Raw genomic sequence first — 19,730 nt, forward strand, 5'->3', positions numbered from 1 at the left:
GTTAATGTAACATACTGTAAACTGATATAGTTTGTGTCATTATGCAATATCGTGCAAAGCGAACCATGTAACATGGAACTAACGGAAGATGCAAAGAAAAATTACACGAAAATTTTGTTTTATTGAGAAAGTGATCGTGCTACCACTTTGTGTAAGCGTGACGTATAGATGCAACCTGACTTTGTTGCAGGTATATTTCATCATGGACGCCTTCATGTCAACCTACATGAAGGACTACGTATGGCCCAAGCAACCACCAAGAGATACTGGGTAAGTTGTTCAGAGTACCACACTAGCAAGTAAGTCTCGGTAGCAGCACGTCCAGATACTGCCATCACACTACTCTCATGTCGACTTTCGGTGATTGTAATGTACCTGCATTTTCTTTTGAGAGTAAAACTTACGCCAGTGACGTTAATGACAATGATCCATGAACTACGAAAGCTGATATTCTTCACACCTGACATTCCGATATCAAGAGTTCCGCAAATTTGCGAGGAGCGATGACCATCTAGGAAGAACCTGGTAGCTTGTAGCGATTACGAGATCAGGTTGGTGAGCACCTAAATTGTTATATGAACCGTATCTCCCTCTAGTTAACGCTTTTACGCTCCGCTTCTCTGAACATGCCAAATTTAACCCGTCAAATTCGAAATACACTCCTGGAAATGGAAAAAAGAACACATTGACACCGGTGTGTCAGACCCACCTTACTTGCTCCGGACACTGCGAGAGGGCTGTACAAGCAATGATCACACGCACGGCACAGCGGACACACCAGGAACCGCGGTGTTGGCCGTCGAATGGCGCTAGCTGCGCAGCATTTGTGCACCGCCGCCGTCAGTGTCAGCCAGTTTGCCGTGGCATACGGAGCTCCATCGCAGTCTTTAACACTGGTAGCATGCCGCGCCAGCGTGGACGTGAACCGTATGTGCAATTGACGGACTTTGAGCGAGGGCGTATAGTGGGCATGCGGGAGGCCGGGTGGACGTACCGCCGAATTGCTCAACACGTGGGGCGTGAGGTCTCCACAGTACATCGATGTTGTCGCCAGTGGTCGGCGGAAGGTGCACGTGCCCGTCAACCTGGGACCGGACCGCAGCGACGCACGGATGCACGCCAAGATCGTAGGATCCTACGCAGTGCCGTAGGGGACCGCACCGCCACTTCCCAGCAAATTAGGGACACCCGGCATCATGGTGTGGGGAGCGATCTCCTACACTGGCCGTACACCACTGGTGATCGTCGAGGGGACACTGAATAGTGCACGGTACATCCAAACCGTCATCGAACCCATCGTTCTACCATTCCTAGACCGGCAAGGGAACTTGCTGTTCCAACAGGACAATGCACGTCCGCATGTATCCCGTGCCACCCAACGTGCTCTAGAAGGTGTAAGTCAACTACCCTGGCCAGCAAGATCTCCGGATCTGTCCCCCATTGAGCATGTTTGGGACTGGATGAAGCGTCGTCTCACGCGGTCTGCACGTCCAGCACGAACGCTGGTCCAACTGAGGCGCCAGGTGGAAATGGCATGGCAAGCCGTTCCACAGGACTACATCCAGCATCTCTACGATCGTCTCCATGGGAGAGTAGCAGCCTGCATTGCTGCGAAAGGTGGATATACACTGTACTAGTGCCGACAATGTGCATGCTCTGTTGCCTGTATCTATGTGCCTGTGGTTCTGTCAGTGTGATCATGTGATGTATCTGACCCCAGGAATGTGTCAATAAAGTTTCCCCTTCCTGGGACAATGAATTCACGGTGTTCTTATTTCAATTTCCAGGAGTGTATTTTTCAGTTTTGGGCACTCTTGTAACCGATTATATTATATTCCTCTAGTTTACTCATGTTCCTGACTTATTTTTAACTGCATCAGTATGACGTCTGCGAGCGCATTGGCACTAGCGAACACGCTCGTGTGCTCCCTATCCCAAACAAGATCCGTTCAGCTGGTCATCACCAAGAGACTGTTATCGGGACCTTAGAGACTGTTTTCGGGACCTTCTTGTTCACGTTGAATATTAATATCCTGGCAGACAAAATAAATACTAACATCAGATTTTTTTTGGATGATGCTATTATCTATAACGAAATGAAATGTCCATTTGGCTAGGGGCCGCCGTCGGGTGGACCGGTCACCTGGTGCTAGACTTTTTGCTGACGCCACTGCGACGGCTTGCATGTCTATGAGGATGAAGTGATGCTGAGGAAAATACAGCGCTCAGTCCTGAGCGGAGAAAATCTCCAACCCGACCGGGAATCGAACCCGGGGCACTCCCTCGCATGGCATTCTGCCGCACTCACCACTCGGCTACGGAGGTGGACACTGTCTGAAAAGTGCTGCACAACTCCTCACTCACATCTTGATGTGGTTGTTGTTGTGGTCTTCAGTCCTGAGACTGGTTAGATGCAGCTCTCCATGTTACTCTATCCTGTGCAAGCTTCTTCATCTCCCAGTACCTACTGCAACCTACATCCTTCTGAATCTGCTTAGTGTATTCGTCTCTTGGTCTCCCTCTACGATTTTTACCCTCCACACTGCCCTCCAATACTAAACTGCTGATCCCTTGATGCCTCAGAACATGTCCTACCAACCGATCCCTTCTTCTAGTCAAGTTGTGCCACAAACATATCTTCTCCCCAATCCTGTTCAACACTTCCTCATTAGTTATGTGATCTACCCATCCAATCATCAGCATTCTTCCGTAACACCACATTTCGAAAGATTCTATTCTCTTCTTGTCCAAAATATTTATCGTCCATGTTTCACTTCCATACATGGCTACACTCCATACAAATACTTTCAGAAACGACTTCCTGACACTTAAATCTATACTCGATGTTAACAAATTTCTGTTCTTCAGAAATGTTTTCCTTGCCATTGCCAGTCTACATTTTATGTCCTCTCTACTTCGACCGTCATCAGTTATTTTGCTCCCCAAATAGCAAAACTCCTTTACTACTTTCAGTGTCTCATTTCCTAATCTAATTCCCTCAGCATCACCTGACATAATTCGACTACATTCCATTATCCTCGTTTTGCTTTTGTTGGTGTTCATCTTATATCCTCCTTTCAAGACACTATCCATTCCGTTTAACTGCTCTTCAGAGTCCTTTGCTGTCTCTGACAGAATTACAATGTCATCGGCGAACCTCAAAGTCTTTATTTCTTCTCCATTGATTTTAATACCCACTCCGAATTTTTCTTTTGTTTCCTTCATTGCTTGCTCAATATAGAGATTGAATAACATCGGGGAGAGGCTACAACCATGTCTCACTCCCTTTCCAACTACTGCTTCCCTTTCATGTCCCTCGACTCTTATAACTGCAATCTGGTTTCTGTACAAATTGTAAATAGCTTTTCGCTCCCTGTATTTTACCCCTGCCACCTTCAGAATTTGAAAGAGAGCATTCCAGTCAACATTGTCAAAAGCTTTCTCTAAGTCAACAAATGCTAGAAACGTAGGTTTGCCTTTTCTTAATCTAGCTTCTAAAATAAGTCGTAGGGTCAGTATTGCCTCACGTGTTCCGATATTTCTACGGAATCCAAACTGATCTTCCCCGAGGTCGGCTTCTATCAGTTTTTCCATTAGTTTGTAGAGAATTCGCGTTAGTATTTTGCAGCCATGACTTATTAAACTGATAGTTCGGTAATTTTCACATCTGTCAACACCTGCTTTCTTTGGGATTGGATATATTCTTTTTGAAGTCTGAGGGTATTTCACCTGTCTCATTCATCTTGCTCACCATATGGTAGAGTTTAGTCAGGACTGGCTCTCCCAAGGCTGTCAGTAGTTCTAATGGAATGTTGTCTAGTCCTGGGGCTTTGTTTCGACTCAGGTGCTCTGTCGAACTCTTCACGCAGTATCATATCTCCCATTTCATCTTCATCTACATCCTCTTCCATTTCCAAAATATTGTCCTCAAGTACATCGCCCTTGTATAGACCCTCTATATACTCCTTCCACCTTTCTGCTTTCCCTTCTTTGCTTAGAACTGGGTTTCCATCTGAGCTGTTGATATTCATACAAGCGGTTCTCTTTTCTCCAAAGGTCTCTTTAATTTTCCTGTAGGCAGTATCTATCTCACCCCTAGTGAGATAAGCCTCTACATCCTTACATTTGTCCTCTAGCCATCCCTGCTTAGCCATTTTGCGCTTCCTGTCGATCTCATTTTTGAGACGTTTGTATTCCTTTTCGCCTGCTTCATTTACTGCATTTTTATATTTTCTCCTTTCATCAACTAAATTCAATATTTCTTCTCTTACCCAAGGATTTCTACTAGCCCTCGTCTTTTTTCCTACTTGATCCTCTGCTGCCTTCACTACTTCATCCCTCAGAGCTACCCATTCTGCTTCTACTGTATTTCTTTCCCCCATTCTTGTCAATTGTTCCCTGGTGCTCTCCCTGAAACTCTCTACAACTCTGGTTCTTTCAGTTTATCCAGGTCCCATCTCCTTTAATTCCCACCTTTTTGCAGTTTCTTCAGTTTTAATCTACAGTTCATAACCAATAGATTGTGGTCAGAATCCACATCTGCCCCTGCATTTGTCTTACATTTTAAAACCTGGTTCCTAAATCTGTGTCTTACCATTATCTATCTGAAACCTGTCAGTATATCCAGGCTTCTTCCATGTATACAGTCTTCTTTTATGATTCTTGAACCAAGTGTTAGCTACGATTAAGTTGTGCTCTGCGCAAAATTCTACCAGGCGGCTTCCTCTTTCGTTTCTTACTCCCAATCCATATTCACCTACTACGTTTCCTTCTCCCCCTTTTTCTACTGATGAAATCCAGTCACCCATCACTATTAAATTTTCGTCTCCCTTCACTACCTGAATAATTTCTTTTGTTTCATCATACATTTCTTCAATTTCTTCGTCATCTGCAGAGCTAGTTGGCATATAAACTTGTACTACTGTGGTAGGCGTGGGCTTCGTATCTATCTTGGCCACAATAACGCGTTCACTATGCTGTTTGTAGTAGCTTACCCGCATTCCTATTTTCCTATTCATTATTAAACCTACTCCTGCATTACCCCTATTTGATTTTGTGTTTATAACCCTGTAGTCACCTGACTAGAGGTCTTGTTACTCCTGCCACCAAACTTCACTAATTCCCACAATATCTAACTTTAACCTATCCATTTCCCTTTTTAAATTTTCTAACCCACCTGCCCGATTAAGGGTTGACATTCCACGCTTTGACCCGTAGAACGCCAGTTGTCTTTCTCCTGATAACGACATCCTCTTGAGTAGTCCCCACCCGGAGATCCAAATGGGGGACTATTTCACCTCCGGAATATTTTACCCAAGAGGACGCCATCATCATTTAACCATACTGTAAAGCTGCATGCCCTCAGGAAAAATTACAGCCGTAGTTTCCCCTTGCTTTCAGCCGTTCGCAGTACCAGCACAGCAAGGCCGTTTTGGTTAGTGTTACAAGGCCAGATCAGCCAATCATCCAGACTGTTGCCCCTGCAACTACTGTAAGGGCTGCTGCCCCTCTTCAGGAACCACACATTTGTCTGGCCTCTCAACAGATACCCCTCTGTTGTGGCTGCACCTATGGTACGGCTATCTGTATCGCTGAGGCACGCAAGCCTCCCCACCAACGGCAAGGTCCATGGTTCATTGGGGGGGCGGCACATCTTGATAAGTCTTATATATGGTACAAACTTTGCCAAATTTGATCTTGATAAGACTTCTATATGGTACAAACTTCGACAAATTTCTGTAATTGTTTAGAAACGTAAAATAAGACACTTTGCAAATCGCAGAAACGTAGAATCCTATGACTAAAAATAGGACTGTGTCAAATCTGAAATCAGTCAACTCATAGAAACACATGGGTGTAGCAGTTTGTGGAGATATGAAGTGCGATTGTCGTAGAGGTAAAACTGCGTGCAGACTTCGAGTCATTGACGTGGTAATGAGAACTAGAAGTCAGTCTACAAAGGAGATAGTTTGCAAAACAATCATCCGCTTCATTCTAGATTATTGCTCATATGTACGGGGCCCATACCAGATAGGAGTATTGAGGAATATTGAATGTATACAGAGAATGGCAGCACGAATGGTCACAGAATTGTTTGTCCGATTCCAAAGTGCCACGGAGCTGCTGTGACTCCTGACTGGCAGACACCTGAATAAAGACGTCAGCTACCCAGTGAAAGTCTGATTAAAAAGTTTCAAGAATCGTTATTAAATGGGGTATCTAGAGATGTAGTTCCTTCTACATATTGCTCCCATAAGGATGTCCGCCCCAATAGCTGAATGGTCAGCACGTTGGATTGCCATGCACCGGGGCCCAGGTTCGATTCCCAGCTGGGAGGGAGAGTTTCTCCCCTCAGCGACTGAGTGTTGTGCTGTCCTCATCACCATTTCATCCCCATTGTCGATGCGCAGGTCGCCTAGTGTGGCGTCGCACTCAATAAGACCTGCACTTGGCGGCCAAACTTCCCGTCTGAGAGCTCCCGGGCACTGACGCCATACGACCATTTCCATTTCTCATCAGGACGTCATGGAGATGATTAGACAAATTAAAGCGAGAACAGAAGCGTTTAATCAGTGTACCAGCCTGCGCTTCGTACACGAATGCAATGCACATAAACGCAAGCATGTGGCACTGTGAAATGTATCCTCTGCCACGCTCTTCAGAGTCGTTTGCAAGGTATAGATGTAGATGTATATGTAGGTTAACCGCCGATAGGTTGTAAAGTTTCCATGTTACCGCCACCATAAAACGATTTTCAAGGAAACGCACCAAACAACGAAATGTGTTTCCAGTGTGAAAGGGCGACAAAGAGGTCGCTGACTGGTGATTTTGACTATCTGAGTGGTTACCAGGCAGAGAGTTAATAGCTGCACATTATAGCGGTCGGTAAAAAAGAAAAAACAGATTTCAAGCAGAGTGTTAATAGCTGCACATTATAATGGTTGATAAAAAAGAAAGAACAGATTTCAATTGTTCATTACAGACAAACTATAAAAGATAGGAAAAACATTGCGCATGTCACTGGACAGAGGAATGTTCATACTTTTGACACAGTTGCATTGTTGTTTGTTTGTAGCAACATGCCGACCACAGCACAAGAGAAATCATTTTGTCGGTTAGAATTTGCAGGAAGTCAGTCCATTATTCTAGTGAAATGTCGTTTCAGCAAGAAACCGCCTCTGCACAAGAGATTTATGACTGGCATACAATATTCTTGAAAGTAGGTTGCTTGTACAAACGGAGGAGCACTGCTCAGCCACACCCATCTGATGAAAATGTCCCCGCATGTGGTAGCCGCGTGGTGTTAGGCGCCTTGTCACAGTTCACGCGGCTCCTCCCGTTGGAAGTTCGAGACGTCCCTCGTGCATGGGTGTGTGTGCTGTCTTTAGCGTAAGATAGTTTAAGTTAGATCAAGTAGTGTATAAGCCTAGGGACCGATGACCTCGGTAGTTTGGTCCCATAGGAACTTACCACAAATTTCCAAAAATGAAACTGTCGACCGTATCCGAGATGCGTTCACACGGAGCCACCGTAAGTCCACAAGACGGGCAGGTCAGGAACTCCAACTTCCTCAAACAACGCTGTGGCGTGTTCTGAAACGACTCCCTCTATATGAAGCCTTACAATTTGCAGTTACTGCGGCAATTGCGTCCCAGTGACCGTAACAGAAGGTGCGAATTTTGCATTTCATTTCTCCAGGATATGGCAAGGGACACATTTTACAAACGACTCATCTTTTCCGAAGAATCGACGTGTCATCTATCGGGTGAAGTAAACCGCCACAGTGTAAGAATTCGGAGATCACAGAATCCTGGCGTTGTCGTCAAATATGAAAGAGACTCATCGAAACTGAATGTGCTTTGTGTCGTTTCTGTTCACAAAGTTTATGGCCCTTCATTTCTGTAGGAGGAAACTGTTAATAGGAATGTCATACCTGCATAGGGTCCAAAACTGGTTGTTTCTTCAACTCCACGAATATTCCAATGATTTCACCCTGAGGTGCGATGTGGTCTTAACATCACCATCCGACAACATTGGACTGGAAGAGGTCGATAACAAGATTTTGTTCATTGCTTTTGGGCTTCCAGGCCATCACACCTCACACCTTGCGATCATTTTCTGTGGGGTTGTGGTCCCATCTATGGCAGCAACTCTTCAAGAACTGGGAAATCGAATTGTTGAAGCTGTCGGTTAATAAACAGGGACCTGTTGATTCGTGTATGGAATGAAATGGACTACTGTTTCGATGTTTCTCGAGCAACGCTACAACACCCTCATTGACATTGTAGTGAGAAGGATTACTTCTCTGGGCGGTATCACTAGCCTGGTGTCTTGCTGCTTCGGTAAGTCCGTCGTAGCACAGTAGTAGCTCTCAGTCGCCAGGTTTCATGTAGGTGGTGATCCTGCTGAAGTGGAGTGTTTAGGTATGCCAGTTGTTAATTGTCAACAAAGTTTGAACTATACTTGTTTTAATACAGAAATTGCTTTGTCACACACGTCACAGAATCAGTATTTGCAATATGGCGGCCGTTATATTCGACCCTTTACACACATTAACACAGTTTTCTGACTTTACATAATGATAGACACTACCAACGACAGGTGGCGTTCTTATAACTAATAACTTCACATTATATCTTGCTTAACATCTGAAATATGCACTCGCGACCGTTCTTTTAGAGCCGCCTCGGTTACTCGACCGTGCGTTTTGCGTGGCTCCTCGCGACTGACTCGCCCTGTCTTCCCGAAGGCCAAGAGAGACCCCCCCTTTCTCCCTCAGCCAATAGGGACACTTCTCTCGTTTCCTACACCTTCAGCCAATGGCCGTTCCGACCGCTGTTGCTAGGCGGATCTGACGTCACGTTTGCGGACATTGTGACGGAAGTTTGTCTTGGAAAACTGTCTCAGATTGTAAGATCCTACTCCAGAATAGTCGGATCTTGTCCCTACTAAGGTTGCACAACATTGCCTCCTATGATTTCATCACTAATGCTCCTTGCTTATGCTTAATACTGTAGTTAAATGTACATGTAGCCTGGATGCTACTGAGCATTCCTGATCGCATAGATGTGCGTAATACTTGGCTTAAACATATCAAGGGAAGGCATATATGCATTACAACGCATAGTGCTCATGTTAAGTGAGTGCTATAGTGTCTGTGCGAACAGAAAACTTTGAACCTTTCTTTATGCAGTGACATGAGCTATATGTTTCTATCTTTCATAGTTCGTCTATAATAAACAATTGAAATCTGCTTTGTCTATTTGAATCACTCTGCATGTTCTGTCCTTTCGTCAGCCTCGGTAGAGAGAGTACCTCCCTATGACCGAAAGATACAGGAGTTGGATAAAAATACAGAGACGCTGGCAGAACTACATGCTTGAACATACATGAAGATGCTAGCCAAACCTGGATATTGCGTGTTGTGTTTGACTACGAATGACGGATATGCAGTGTCTTCTCTATGTTGCACTGGTCAGTTGTGGTCGGAGCAGTGTTCTGTGTGGGTGTGACTACATTATGTCGGAGCTAAATGAATTCGAACGTGGATGAGACACGCGCACATCTCTCCAATATTTCAAAAAAGGCTTAATCAGTCTTATATCAAACAATTAAATATTATATGCGGGGATAGGAAATCACAGGAACAACTGAAATAGCGCATCACTTCACTGCAATTTGCATTTATTGTAACACTTGATAACAGACCAAGTAAATGTCGCCTGTTACACTTGACAGATAATAGCACTAGAACAATAATAAACCTCTGATTCAGTTTTCTGCACTTTAGTTAAAGTTCAACACGCGAACAAAATTTAAGTTCTCCCACAAATATAAATATGCGCGTAGACGCAGTAAAGAACTGGTTATGAAACAGTCACTTATAACATCAAGGCAGGCACACTCAATTTAAAGGGAAAATAATTAGCAAGTTTTCACGTTGATTGAACATTAAGGTGAATAACAGGAAAGTGCGCCGTCCACAACACCTTGCGGCGACAGTTAAAATCCAATAAGTTCCTTTATAAGTTCCTTTGCTTAGAATATGACATTAAGTACAGCTCAACAGTAATAAAAAACATTCAAATTCCACCGATTAAAAACAGGTGCAAAAACAATAAATTGGAAATTGTCAAATCTATACTCAAAGGAGCCGCACTCCATTTAAACACCCCAAAAATGGCAACTTAATGGCTACCTAGAATAGCAAAATTAAGAATAATATGCTTGTAGAGTGACTAGAGCCGGCCGCGGTGGTCTAGCGGTTCTGGCGCTGCAGTCCGGAACCGCGGGACTGCTACGGTCGCAGGTTCGAATCCTGCTTCGGGCATGGGTGTGTGTGATGTCCTTAGGTTAGTTAGGTTTAAGTAGTTCTAAGTTCTAGGGGACTTATGACCTAAGATGTTGAGTCCCATAGTGCTCAGAGCCATTTGAACCATTTGATTGACTAGAATAAAGGAATAAATAACACATACATGGCTTCTGACGGCCGACAAACTGTGTTCGGCTATTGAGCAGTGATTAATTTAAGCTAGCCACAACATACGCTAACCAGGTTAGCGGCGTATTTAAAGACAAGCGTCGAGCAAGAGCTCTGGTCAGAAGGTAATGGAACCAGTACTAATTTACAACTAACTACAGCATTGAAATCAACTGATGACAGGTTGACCATTACCGATGTGGCGTACGATGGACAATCAATTGACTGTACACTCAGCTGAGGGGCGAAACGCCGAGCCCAAAGCATGTTTAACGCAAACACCTAGTTTGAGAATATAACAACCATGAAACCACTGGAGGATATTGCAGCATGCAGTACAAATGCCAGAGACCGAATATAGCCTTAACCCAAGGCAGGACTAAAGCACGCTAGTTTGTCTCTCAACTAAAGTTTCCAAACCAATCAAAACTAGAAGGATTGCAGACATGTCAACACTTCCGCTCATACCCCAGAATCAACTAGTGCAACATAAATCATTGACACATTTCAGATAATATTTTAAAACAACATACTTAAATACCTTTGTTTACCACAAGCCTTAACTAGTTAATAGTTAGGCTCTGTTATTGATACAACGCAAATGAGGTAGCAAGTTAAGGTCTACAATTCTACTTTGCCATTTAATACGCGTCGTGATGAGGAAAGAAAGAATCCAGTTACTTAACTGAAAGTCACTACTTGCATTCAGTATTTGACGATGGGATCAAAATCAACAGGCCAAAGTGAGAGTCAAGTTTACACTCGCAAGCAGCACACGCAGAACACGAGCACAAGGTAAACATTAAATAAACTGCTCCTTGTTCAATCATTTACACACCGACGAAACAAATAATCTTCGCCGAATTACTGCAGACGTCGGAATCCTCAGTTGCTTGCAAATGCCGCAAATAGTGGTCAAAACGTCTTACTTTAAGTCCGATGACTGCCGTAGGATAGGAGTTTCAACGGACAACCAGGCCTCATCCGCCTGGATCCACCTGCGACCAAGACAGTAACATTGGCTGCTATCACGGCTTTAACAATGCATCACGTCTGACACGGGTCACGCCAAACCATCAAGAAAACAGCTTGGCCTCCTGTACACTCCCAGACGTCCGCAATCAGAGTTCCTCCTGCCGACCTACGCTCTCCCGCAAACAGCGACTTTCGCCCATAAAAAGAGATACTCATCAGCATTTAACTTCTTCTTCCTTCTCGTAGTCAAAACAAATGGCATGCTTGGAACAAGAGTACTATAAGGCTGTTTAGCCAACAGTCCTGTAGTCTCAGCAATACTCCATGTCTTCCAAGCCAAAATGTTAGCATCTGGAAATGCTTCGAGGCCACCATAATCTGCTTGATTGCCCCACACAACAGAAAGTGTCAACCAGGTACTACCTCCAAACACTGCTTGTACATCACAGGTGAAGTTCAGATGGAGTCCCCGAAAAACATTTGGACCTCCAATCAATTGCTGTTTATTAAACTGCCCAGCCAAGTCAATACCAATCGCCTTCAAACTGCGATACACTGGTACACTGCGCCGCCAGCGACGACGGTAACCACGTCGCAGAGGCATTGCTGTGGCACGTTAACACAAATAGTGGTCAAAACATTTGGACCTCCAATCAATTGCTGTTTATTAAACTGCCCAGCCAAGTCAATACCAATCGCCTTCAAACTGCGATACACTGGTACACTGCGCCGCCAGCGACGACGGTAACCACGTCGCAGAGGCATTGCTGTGGCACGTTAACACAAATAGTGGTCAAAACATTTGGACCTCCAATCAATTGCTGTTTATTAAACTGCCCAGCCAAGTCAATACCAATCGCCTTCAAACTGCGATACACTGGTACACTGCGCCGCCAGCGACGACGGTAACCACGTCGCAGAGGCATTGCTGTGGCACGTTAACACAAATAGTGGTCAAAACATTTGGACCTCCAATCAATTGCTGTTTATTAAACTGCCCAGCCAAGTCAATACCAATCGCCTTCAAACTGCGATACACTGGTACACTGCGCCGCCAGCGACGACGGTAACCACGTCGCAGAGGCATTGCTGTGGCACGTTAACACAAATAGTGGTCAAAACATTTGGACCTCCAATCAATTGCTGTTTATTAAACTGCCCAGCCAAGTCAATACCAATCGCCTTCAAACTGCGATACACTGGTACACTGCGCCGCCAGCGACGACGGTAACCACGTCGCAGAGGCATTGCTGTGGCACGTTAACACAAATAGTGGTCAAAACATTTGGACCTCCAATCAATTGCTGTTTATTAAACTGCCCAGCCAAGTCAATACCAATCGCCTTCAAACTGCGATACACTGGTACACTGCGCCGCCAGCGACGACGGTAACCACGTCGCAGAGGCATTGCTGTGGCACGTTAACACAAATAGTGGTCAAAACATTTGGACCTCCAATCAATTGCTGTTTATTAAACTGCCCAGCCAAGTCAATACCAATCGCCTTCAAACTGCGATACACTGGTACACTGCGCCGCCAGCGACGACGGTAACCACGTCGCAGAGGCATTGCTGTGGCACGTTAACACAAATAGTGGTCAAAACATTTGGACCTCCAATCAATTGCTGTTTATTAAACTGCCCAGCCAAGTCAATACCAATCGCCTTCAAACTGCGATACACTGGTACACTGCGCCGCCAGCGACGACGGTAACCACGTCGCAGAGGCATTGCTGTGGCACGTTAACACAAATAGTGGTCAAAACATTTGGACCTCCAATCAATTGCTGTTTATTAAACTGCCCAGCCAAGTCAATACCAATCGCCTTCAAACTGCGATACACTGGTACACTGCGCCGCCAGCGACGACGGTAACCACGTCGCAGAGGCATTGCTGTGGCACGTTAACACAAATAGTGGTCAAAACATTTGGACCTCCAATCAATTGCTGTTTATTAAACTGCCCAGCCAAGTCAATACCAATCGCCTTCAAACTGCGATACACTGGTACACTGCGCCGCCAGCGACGACGGTAACCACGTCGCAGAGGCATTGCTGTGGCACGTTAACACAAATAGTGGTCAAAACATTTGGACCTCCAATCAATTGCTGTTTATTAAACTGCCCAGCCAAGTCAATACCAATCGCCTTCAAACTGCGATACACTGGTACACTGCGCCGCCAGCGACGACGGTAACCACGTCGCAGAGGCATTGCTGTGGCACGTTAACACAAATAGTGGTCAAAACATTTGGACCTCCAATCAATTGCTGTTTATTAAACTGCCCAGCCAAGTCAATACCAATCGCCTTCAAACTGCGATACACTGGTACACTGCGCCGCCAGCGACGACGGTAACCACGTCGCAGAGGCATTGCTGTGGCACGTTAACACAAATAGTGGTCAAAACATTTGGACCTCCAATCAATTGCTGTTTATTAAACTGCCCAGCCAAGTCAATACCAATCGCCTTCAAACTGCGATACACTGGTACACTGCGCCGCCAGCGACGACGGTAACCACGTCGCAGAGGCATTGCTGTGGCACGTTAACACAAATAGTGGTCAAAACATTTGGACCTCCAATCAATTGCTGTTTATTAAACTGCCCAGCCAAGTCAATACCAATCGCCTTCAAACTGCGATACACTGGTACACTGCGCCGCCAGCGACGACGGTAACCACGTCGCAGAGGCATTGCTGTGGCACGTTAACACAAATAGTGGTCAAAACATTTGGACCTCCAATCAATTGCTGTTTATTAAACTGCCCAGCCAAGTCAATACCAATCGCCTTCAAACTGCGATACACTGGTACACTGCGCCGCCAGCGACGACGGTAACCACGTCGCAGAGGCATTGCTGTGGCACGTTAACACAAATAGTGGTCAAAACATTTGGACCTCCAATCAATTGCTGTTTATTAAACTGCCCAGCCAAGTCAATACCAATCGCCTTCAAACTGCGATACACTGGTACACTGCGCCGCCAGCGACGACGGTAACCACGTCGCAGAGGCATTGCTGTGGCACGTTAACACAAATAGTGGTCAAAACATTTGGACCTCCAATCAATTGCTGTTTATTAAACTGCCCAGCCAAGTCAATACCAATCGCCTTCAAACTGCGATACACTGGTACACTGCGCCGCCAGCGACGACGGTAACCACGTCGCAGAGGCATTGCTGTGGCACGTTAACACAAATAGTGGTCAAAACATTTGGACCTCCAATCAATTGCTGTTTATTAAACTGCCCAGCCAAGTCAATACCAATCGCCTTCAAACTGCGATACACTGGTACACTGCGCCGCCAGCGACGACGGTAACCACGTCGCAGAGGCATTGCTGTGGCACGTTAACACAAATAGTGGTCAAAACATTTGGACCTCCAATCAATTGCTGTTTATTAAACTGCCCAGCCAAGTCAATACCAATCGCCTTCAAACTGCGATACACTGGTACACTGCGCCGCCAGCGACGACGGTAACCACGTCGCAGAGGCATTGCTGTGGCACGTTAACACAAATAGTGGTCAAAACATTTGGACCTCCAATCAATTGCTGTTTATTAAACTGCCCAGCCAAGTCAATACCAATCGCCTTCAAACTGCGATACACTGGTACACTGCGCCGCCAGCGACGACGGTAACCACGTCGCAGAGGCATTGCTGTGGCACGTTAACACAAATAGTGGTCAAAACATTTGGACCTCCAATCAATTGCTGTTTATTAAACTGCCCAGCCAAGTCAATACCAATCGCCTTCAAACTGCGATACACTGGTACACTGCGCCGCCAGCGACGACGGTAACCACGTCGCAGAGGCATTGCTGTGGCACGTTAACACAAATAGTGGTCAAAACATTTGGACCTCCAATCAATTGCTGTTTATTAAACTGCCCAGCCAAGTCAATACCAATCGCCTTCAAACTGCGATACACTGGTACACTGCGCCGCCAGCGACGACGGTAACCACGTCGCAGAGGCATTGCTGTGGCACGTTAACACAAATAGTGGTCAAAACATTTGGACCTCCAATCAATTGCTGTTTATTAAACTGCCCAGCCAAGTCAATACCAATCGCCTTCAAACTGCGATACACTGGTACACTGCGCCGCCAGCGACGACGGTAACCACGTCGCAGAGGCATTGCTGTGGCACGTTAACACAAATAGTGGTCAAAACATTTGGACCTCCAATCAATTGCTGTTTATTAAACTGCCCAGCCAAGTCAATACCAATCGCCTTCAAACTGCGATACACTGGTACACTGCGCCGCCAGCGACGACGGTAACCACGTCGCAGAGGCATTGCTGTGGCACGTTAACACAAATAGTGGTCAAAACATTTGGACCTCCAATCAATTGCTGTTTATTAAACTGCCCAGCCAAGTCAATACCAATCGCCTTCAAACTGCGATACACTGGTACACTGCGCCGCCAGCGACGACGGTAACCACGTCGCAGAGGCATTGCTGTGGCACGTTAACACAAATAGTGGTCAAAACATTTGGACCTCCAATCAATTGCTGTTTATTAAACTGCCCAGCCAAGTCAATACCAATCGCCTTCAAACTGCGATACACTGGTACACTGCGCCGCCAGCGACGACGGTAACCACGTCGCAGAGGCATTGCTGTGGCACGTTAACACAAATAGTGGTCAAAACATTTGGACCTCCAATCAATTGCTGTTTATTAAACTGCCCAGCCAAGTCAATACCAATCGCCTTCAAACTGCGATACACTGGTACACTGCGCCGCCAGCGACGACGGTAACCACGTCGCAGAGGCATTGCTGTGGCACGTTAACACAAATAGTGGTCAAAACATTTGGACCTCCAATCAATTGCTGTTTATTAAACTGCCCAGCCAAGTCAATACCAATCGCCTTCAAACTGCGATACACTGGTACACTGCGCCGCCAGCGACGACGGTAACCACGTCGCAGAGGCATTGCTGTGGCACGTTAACACAAATAGTGGTCAAAACATTTGGACCTCCAATCAATTGCTGTTTATTAAACTGCCCAGCCAAGTCAATACCAATCGCCTTCAAACTGCGATACACTGGTACACTGCGCCGCCAGCGACGACGGTAACCACGTCGCAGAGGCATTGCTGTGGCACGTTAACACAAATAGTGGTCAAAACATTTGGACCTCCAATCAATTGCTGTTTATTAAACTGCCCAGCCAAGTCAATACCAATCGCCTTCAAACTGCGATACACTGGTACACTGCGCCGCCAGCGACGACGGTAACCACGTCGCAGAGGCATTGCTGTGGCACGTTAACACAAATAGTGGTCAAAACATTTGGACCTCCAATCAATTGCTGTTTATTAAACTGCCCAGCCAAGTCAATACCAATCGCCTTCAAACTGCGATACACTGGTACACTGCGCCGCCAGCGACGACGGTAACCACGTCGCAGAGGCATTGCTGTGGCACGGGTAAGGAAACAGCAGAGCGTGGAGCGGGAATCTCAAAAGGAACGCGCTAGAGACAAGGAGGAAACGCAGAGAACCAACCATGACATTTCGTCACGGTTCAGTGGGCAAACTGTTGGTGCTCGGACGATGGGTGCTTCCGTAAGCACAAGAGCCGAAGTGTTCGGTTTCAAGAGGCATAGTATCGAATATTTATATCACATACAGGGAAAGAGGAAAAACATCATCCGATAAGTCACAACGTGGACGAAAGTATGTTGAGTGACCGTGGCAGAAGTTCATTGAAGACGACTGTGACGAAAAACAAGGTGACGGCACTTGCAAAAGTCACAGCAGAACTGAATGTGGCTCTAGCGAACCCTATCCTCACGAAAACAACAAGGAGGGGTTCCACAAGCAGGCAGCTACAGTGCGAGTTGGAATTCCAAAACCACACATCAGTGATTCAATTGCCCGTAACAAGAAAATGTGGTACCGAAACCATAAAGCACGGACTATACAGCAATGTAAGAATGGTACCGAAACCATAAATCATGGACTATACAGCAATGGAAGAATGTCATTTTGTCGCATAAGTACTTCTGCGCATTGTTTCCAGTCCCTGGCCGAGGCTACGTTCCAAAAGTGAAACGTGGCGGCGGTTCAGTGATAATTTCAACAGCTATGTCGTGCTGTTCCATGGGCCCCACAGTTACTCTGCAAGGTCGCATTACTACCAAATATTATGTGATTTGGCTAACCAGTCCCATCCGATGTTACAATGTTTGTTCCCCTATGGTGATTCCGTGTTGCAAGGCGACAGGGCACCTGTTCACACAACTCGCGTCGTCGAGAGTGGGTTTGTGATCACGAGGATGAATTGTCGCTTCTTCAAATGACTCAAATGCCTCTGAGCACTATGGGACTTAACTTCTGAGGTCATAAGTCCCCTAGAACTGAGAACTACTTAAACCTAACTAACCTAAAGACATCAGTCACACCCATGCCCGAGGGAGGATTCGAACCTGCGACCGTAGCGGTCGCGCGATTCCAGACTGTAGCGCCTAGAACCGCTCGGCCACCACGACCGGCGTCGCTTCTTCCATGGCCAACACGATCAGCAAATCTCGATATTATTGAGCCTTTGTGCTCTACTTGGAGAGAAGGGTGCGCGAACGCCAACCATCTCCATTTTCGTCACCTGAACTTGCCCTTGTTTTGGGCGAAGAATGGTACAAGATTCCCTTGAAAACCACACAGGACCTGTATTTATCCATTCAGAGAAGGCTGGAAGCTGTTTATAATGCCAACGTGTTTTTTACAATGTACGGGGTGTTCAAAAAGTCTCTCCGCAGTGCCTTATGATTGTTAGCCGCGCGTGCCGTATGCCGCAATAACTATACCGAAATGAAACTCAGTGAAATGCAAGTTATTAATTTATTAAATATTAATATTTACTTACAAATTTCCACATTACATGCTGAAATTGCCCCCCCCCCCCCCCCCCCCCCGTTGTTGAATACACAATTCAATTCGTCTAATCGTGTTTCCAAACACAAGCTGTAACATTTCTTCTGTAACAGAAGCTGTGAAAGTGGATATTGCAGTTTCAAATTCATCGATAGATTTTGGACGGTTTTTATAGACAGTGCTTTCGCTTCACCCCAGAAGAAAAAGTCAGGTGGTGTTAGCTCAGGCGATCGTGGAGGCCAAAGTCCCTGTGAAATTATGTGATCACTAAAAACATCAGCAAGGAGTGGCATTGAAGCGCGAGCTGTATGCGCGGTTGCACCATCTTGTTGAAAATAACCGTTCGGTATTCACAAGTTCTCCTATGAATGGGTGCAGAATATCACTGCAGTATCGTTGTGCGTTTATTGTTTCGTTGAAAAATATGGGACCCATAATCCGACGTCTAGAAATTACAATCCAAACTCCTATTTTCACAGATTGAAATGGTTCCTCATGAATACACAATGGATTTGCAGTACCCCACATACGAGAATTTTGCGAGTTCATGTACCCGGATAAATGAAACCACGCCTCATCAGTGAAAAACGTTTCATTAACAGTATCCCTTCCATTTCGTTGAACGAAATTTTTGAACCATTGACAATAATGCAGTCTCTTGCCATGATCAATATTTTTCAGTTCTTGCAAGACTTCACTTTGTATGGGAAAAGTTCTAATTTTTTCCTTACATCTGTGTGGGCCGTTCCGACACTAACATCGGTTTCCTGGGCGAGTTTTCTTACTGACTTGTTCGGACTCATGGACATTTTATCGGAAATGTCGAGCAGTTTATCCTGAGACAAAACGCTACGACGACCACTTCTCGGCGCATCTATCACTTAAACCATACTTCGAAATTTGTTAGTCAAATCTCGCACAGTATCGCGATGTGGGAGTGTTGTCTCCGGGAAAACTGAATCAAATGTTTGACGAACTGAAACTGTGTATTTACCGCCAGCTTGACCATTTGTTCGACTAAAAACACACGTTCTTCAATGGTTAGCATTTTAACAGCGACAAAAACGAAACAAATGAACAAAGAAACTAAATTTAAACGTTCACGTCAACACGTAACGACACACACCAATGATACTACTGACACTGGCCGAGATAAACGAAACATTGGAATGCTGGGAGAGTTCATCTGAAGGGAAGTAACCCAGGCAGGCGAACAATCGTACGGCACGCGCAGCTCACAATCATAAGGCACTGCGTAGAGACTTTTTGAACACCCCGTATTAGGCCTGGTAATGTGTTCAGTTTTTGGTTTTACCATATTTTCATCCAACCCTCGTATGTCCAGATCTACATCTAAGCTCTGAAAAGCACTTTGAAGTCTT

The 19,730-nt window shown here is 45.5% G+C and overlaps 1 protein-coding gene across 1 annotated transcript in view; it reads left to right on the top strand.

The window, feature by feature from the left end:
• The first annotated feature begins 202 nt into the window (after positions 1-202).
• Positions 203-19,730, top strand: part of LOC126195554 (uncharacterized) — a 74,610-nt gene continuing 55,082 nt past the window's right edge. Inside the window, exon 1 of the mRNA XM_049934178.1 lies at positions 203-270. Within this exon, the coding sequence (XP_049790135.1) occupies positions 203-270 (68 nt within the window). The remainder of the gene's footprint in view (positions 271-19,730) is intronic.

This window comes from Schistocerca nitens, chromosome 7 (assembly GCF_023898315.1).
Source record: "Schistocerca nitens isolate TAMUIC-IGC-003100 chromosome 7, iqSchNite1.1, whole genome shotgun sequence".
NCBI classification, from domain to species: domain Eukaryota; kingdom Metazoa; phylum Arthropoda; class Insecta; order Orthoptera; family Acrididae; genus Schistocerca; species Schistocerca nitens.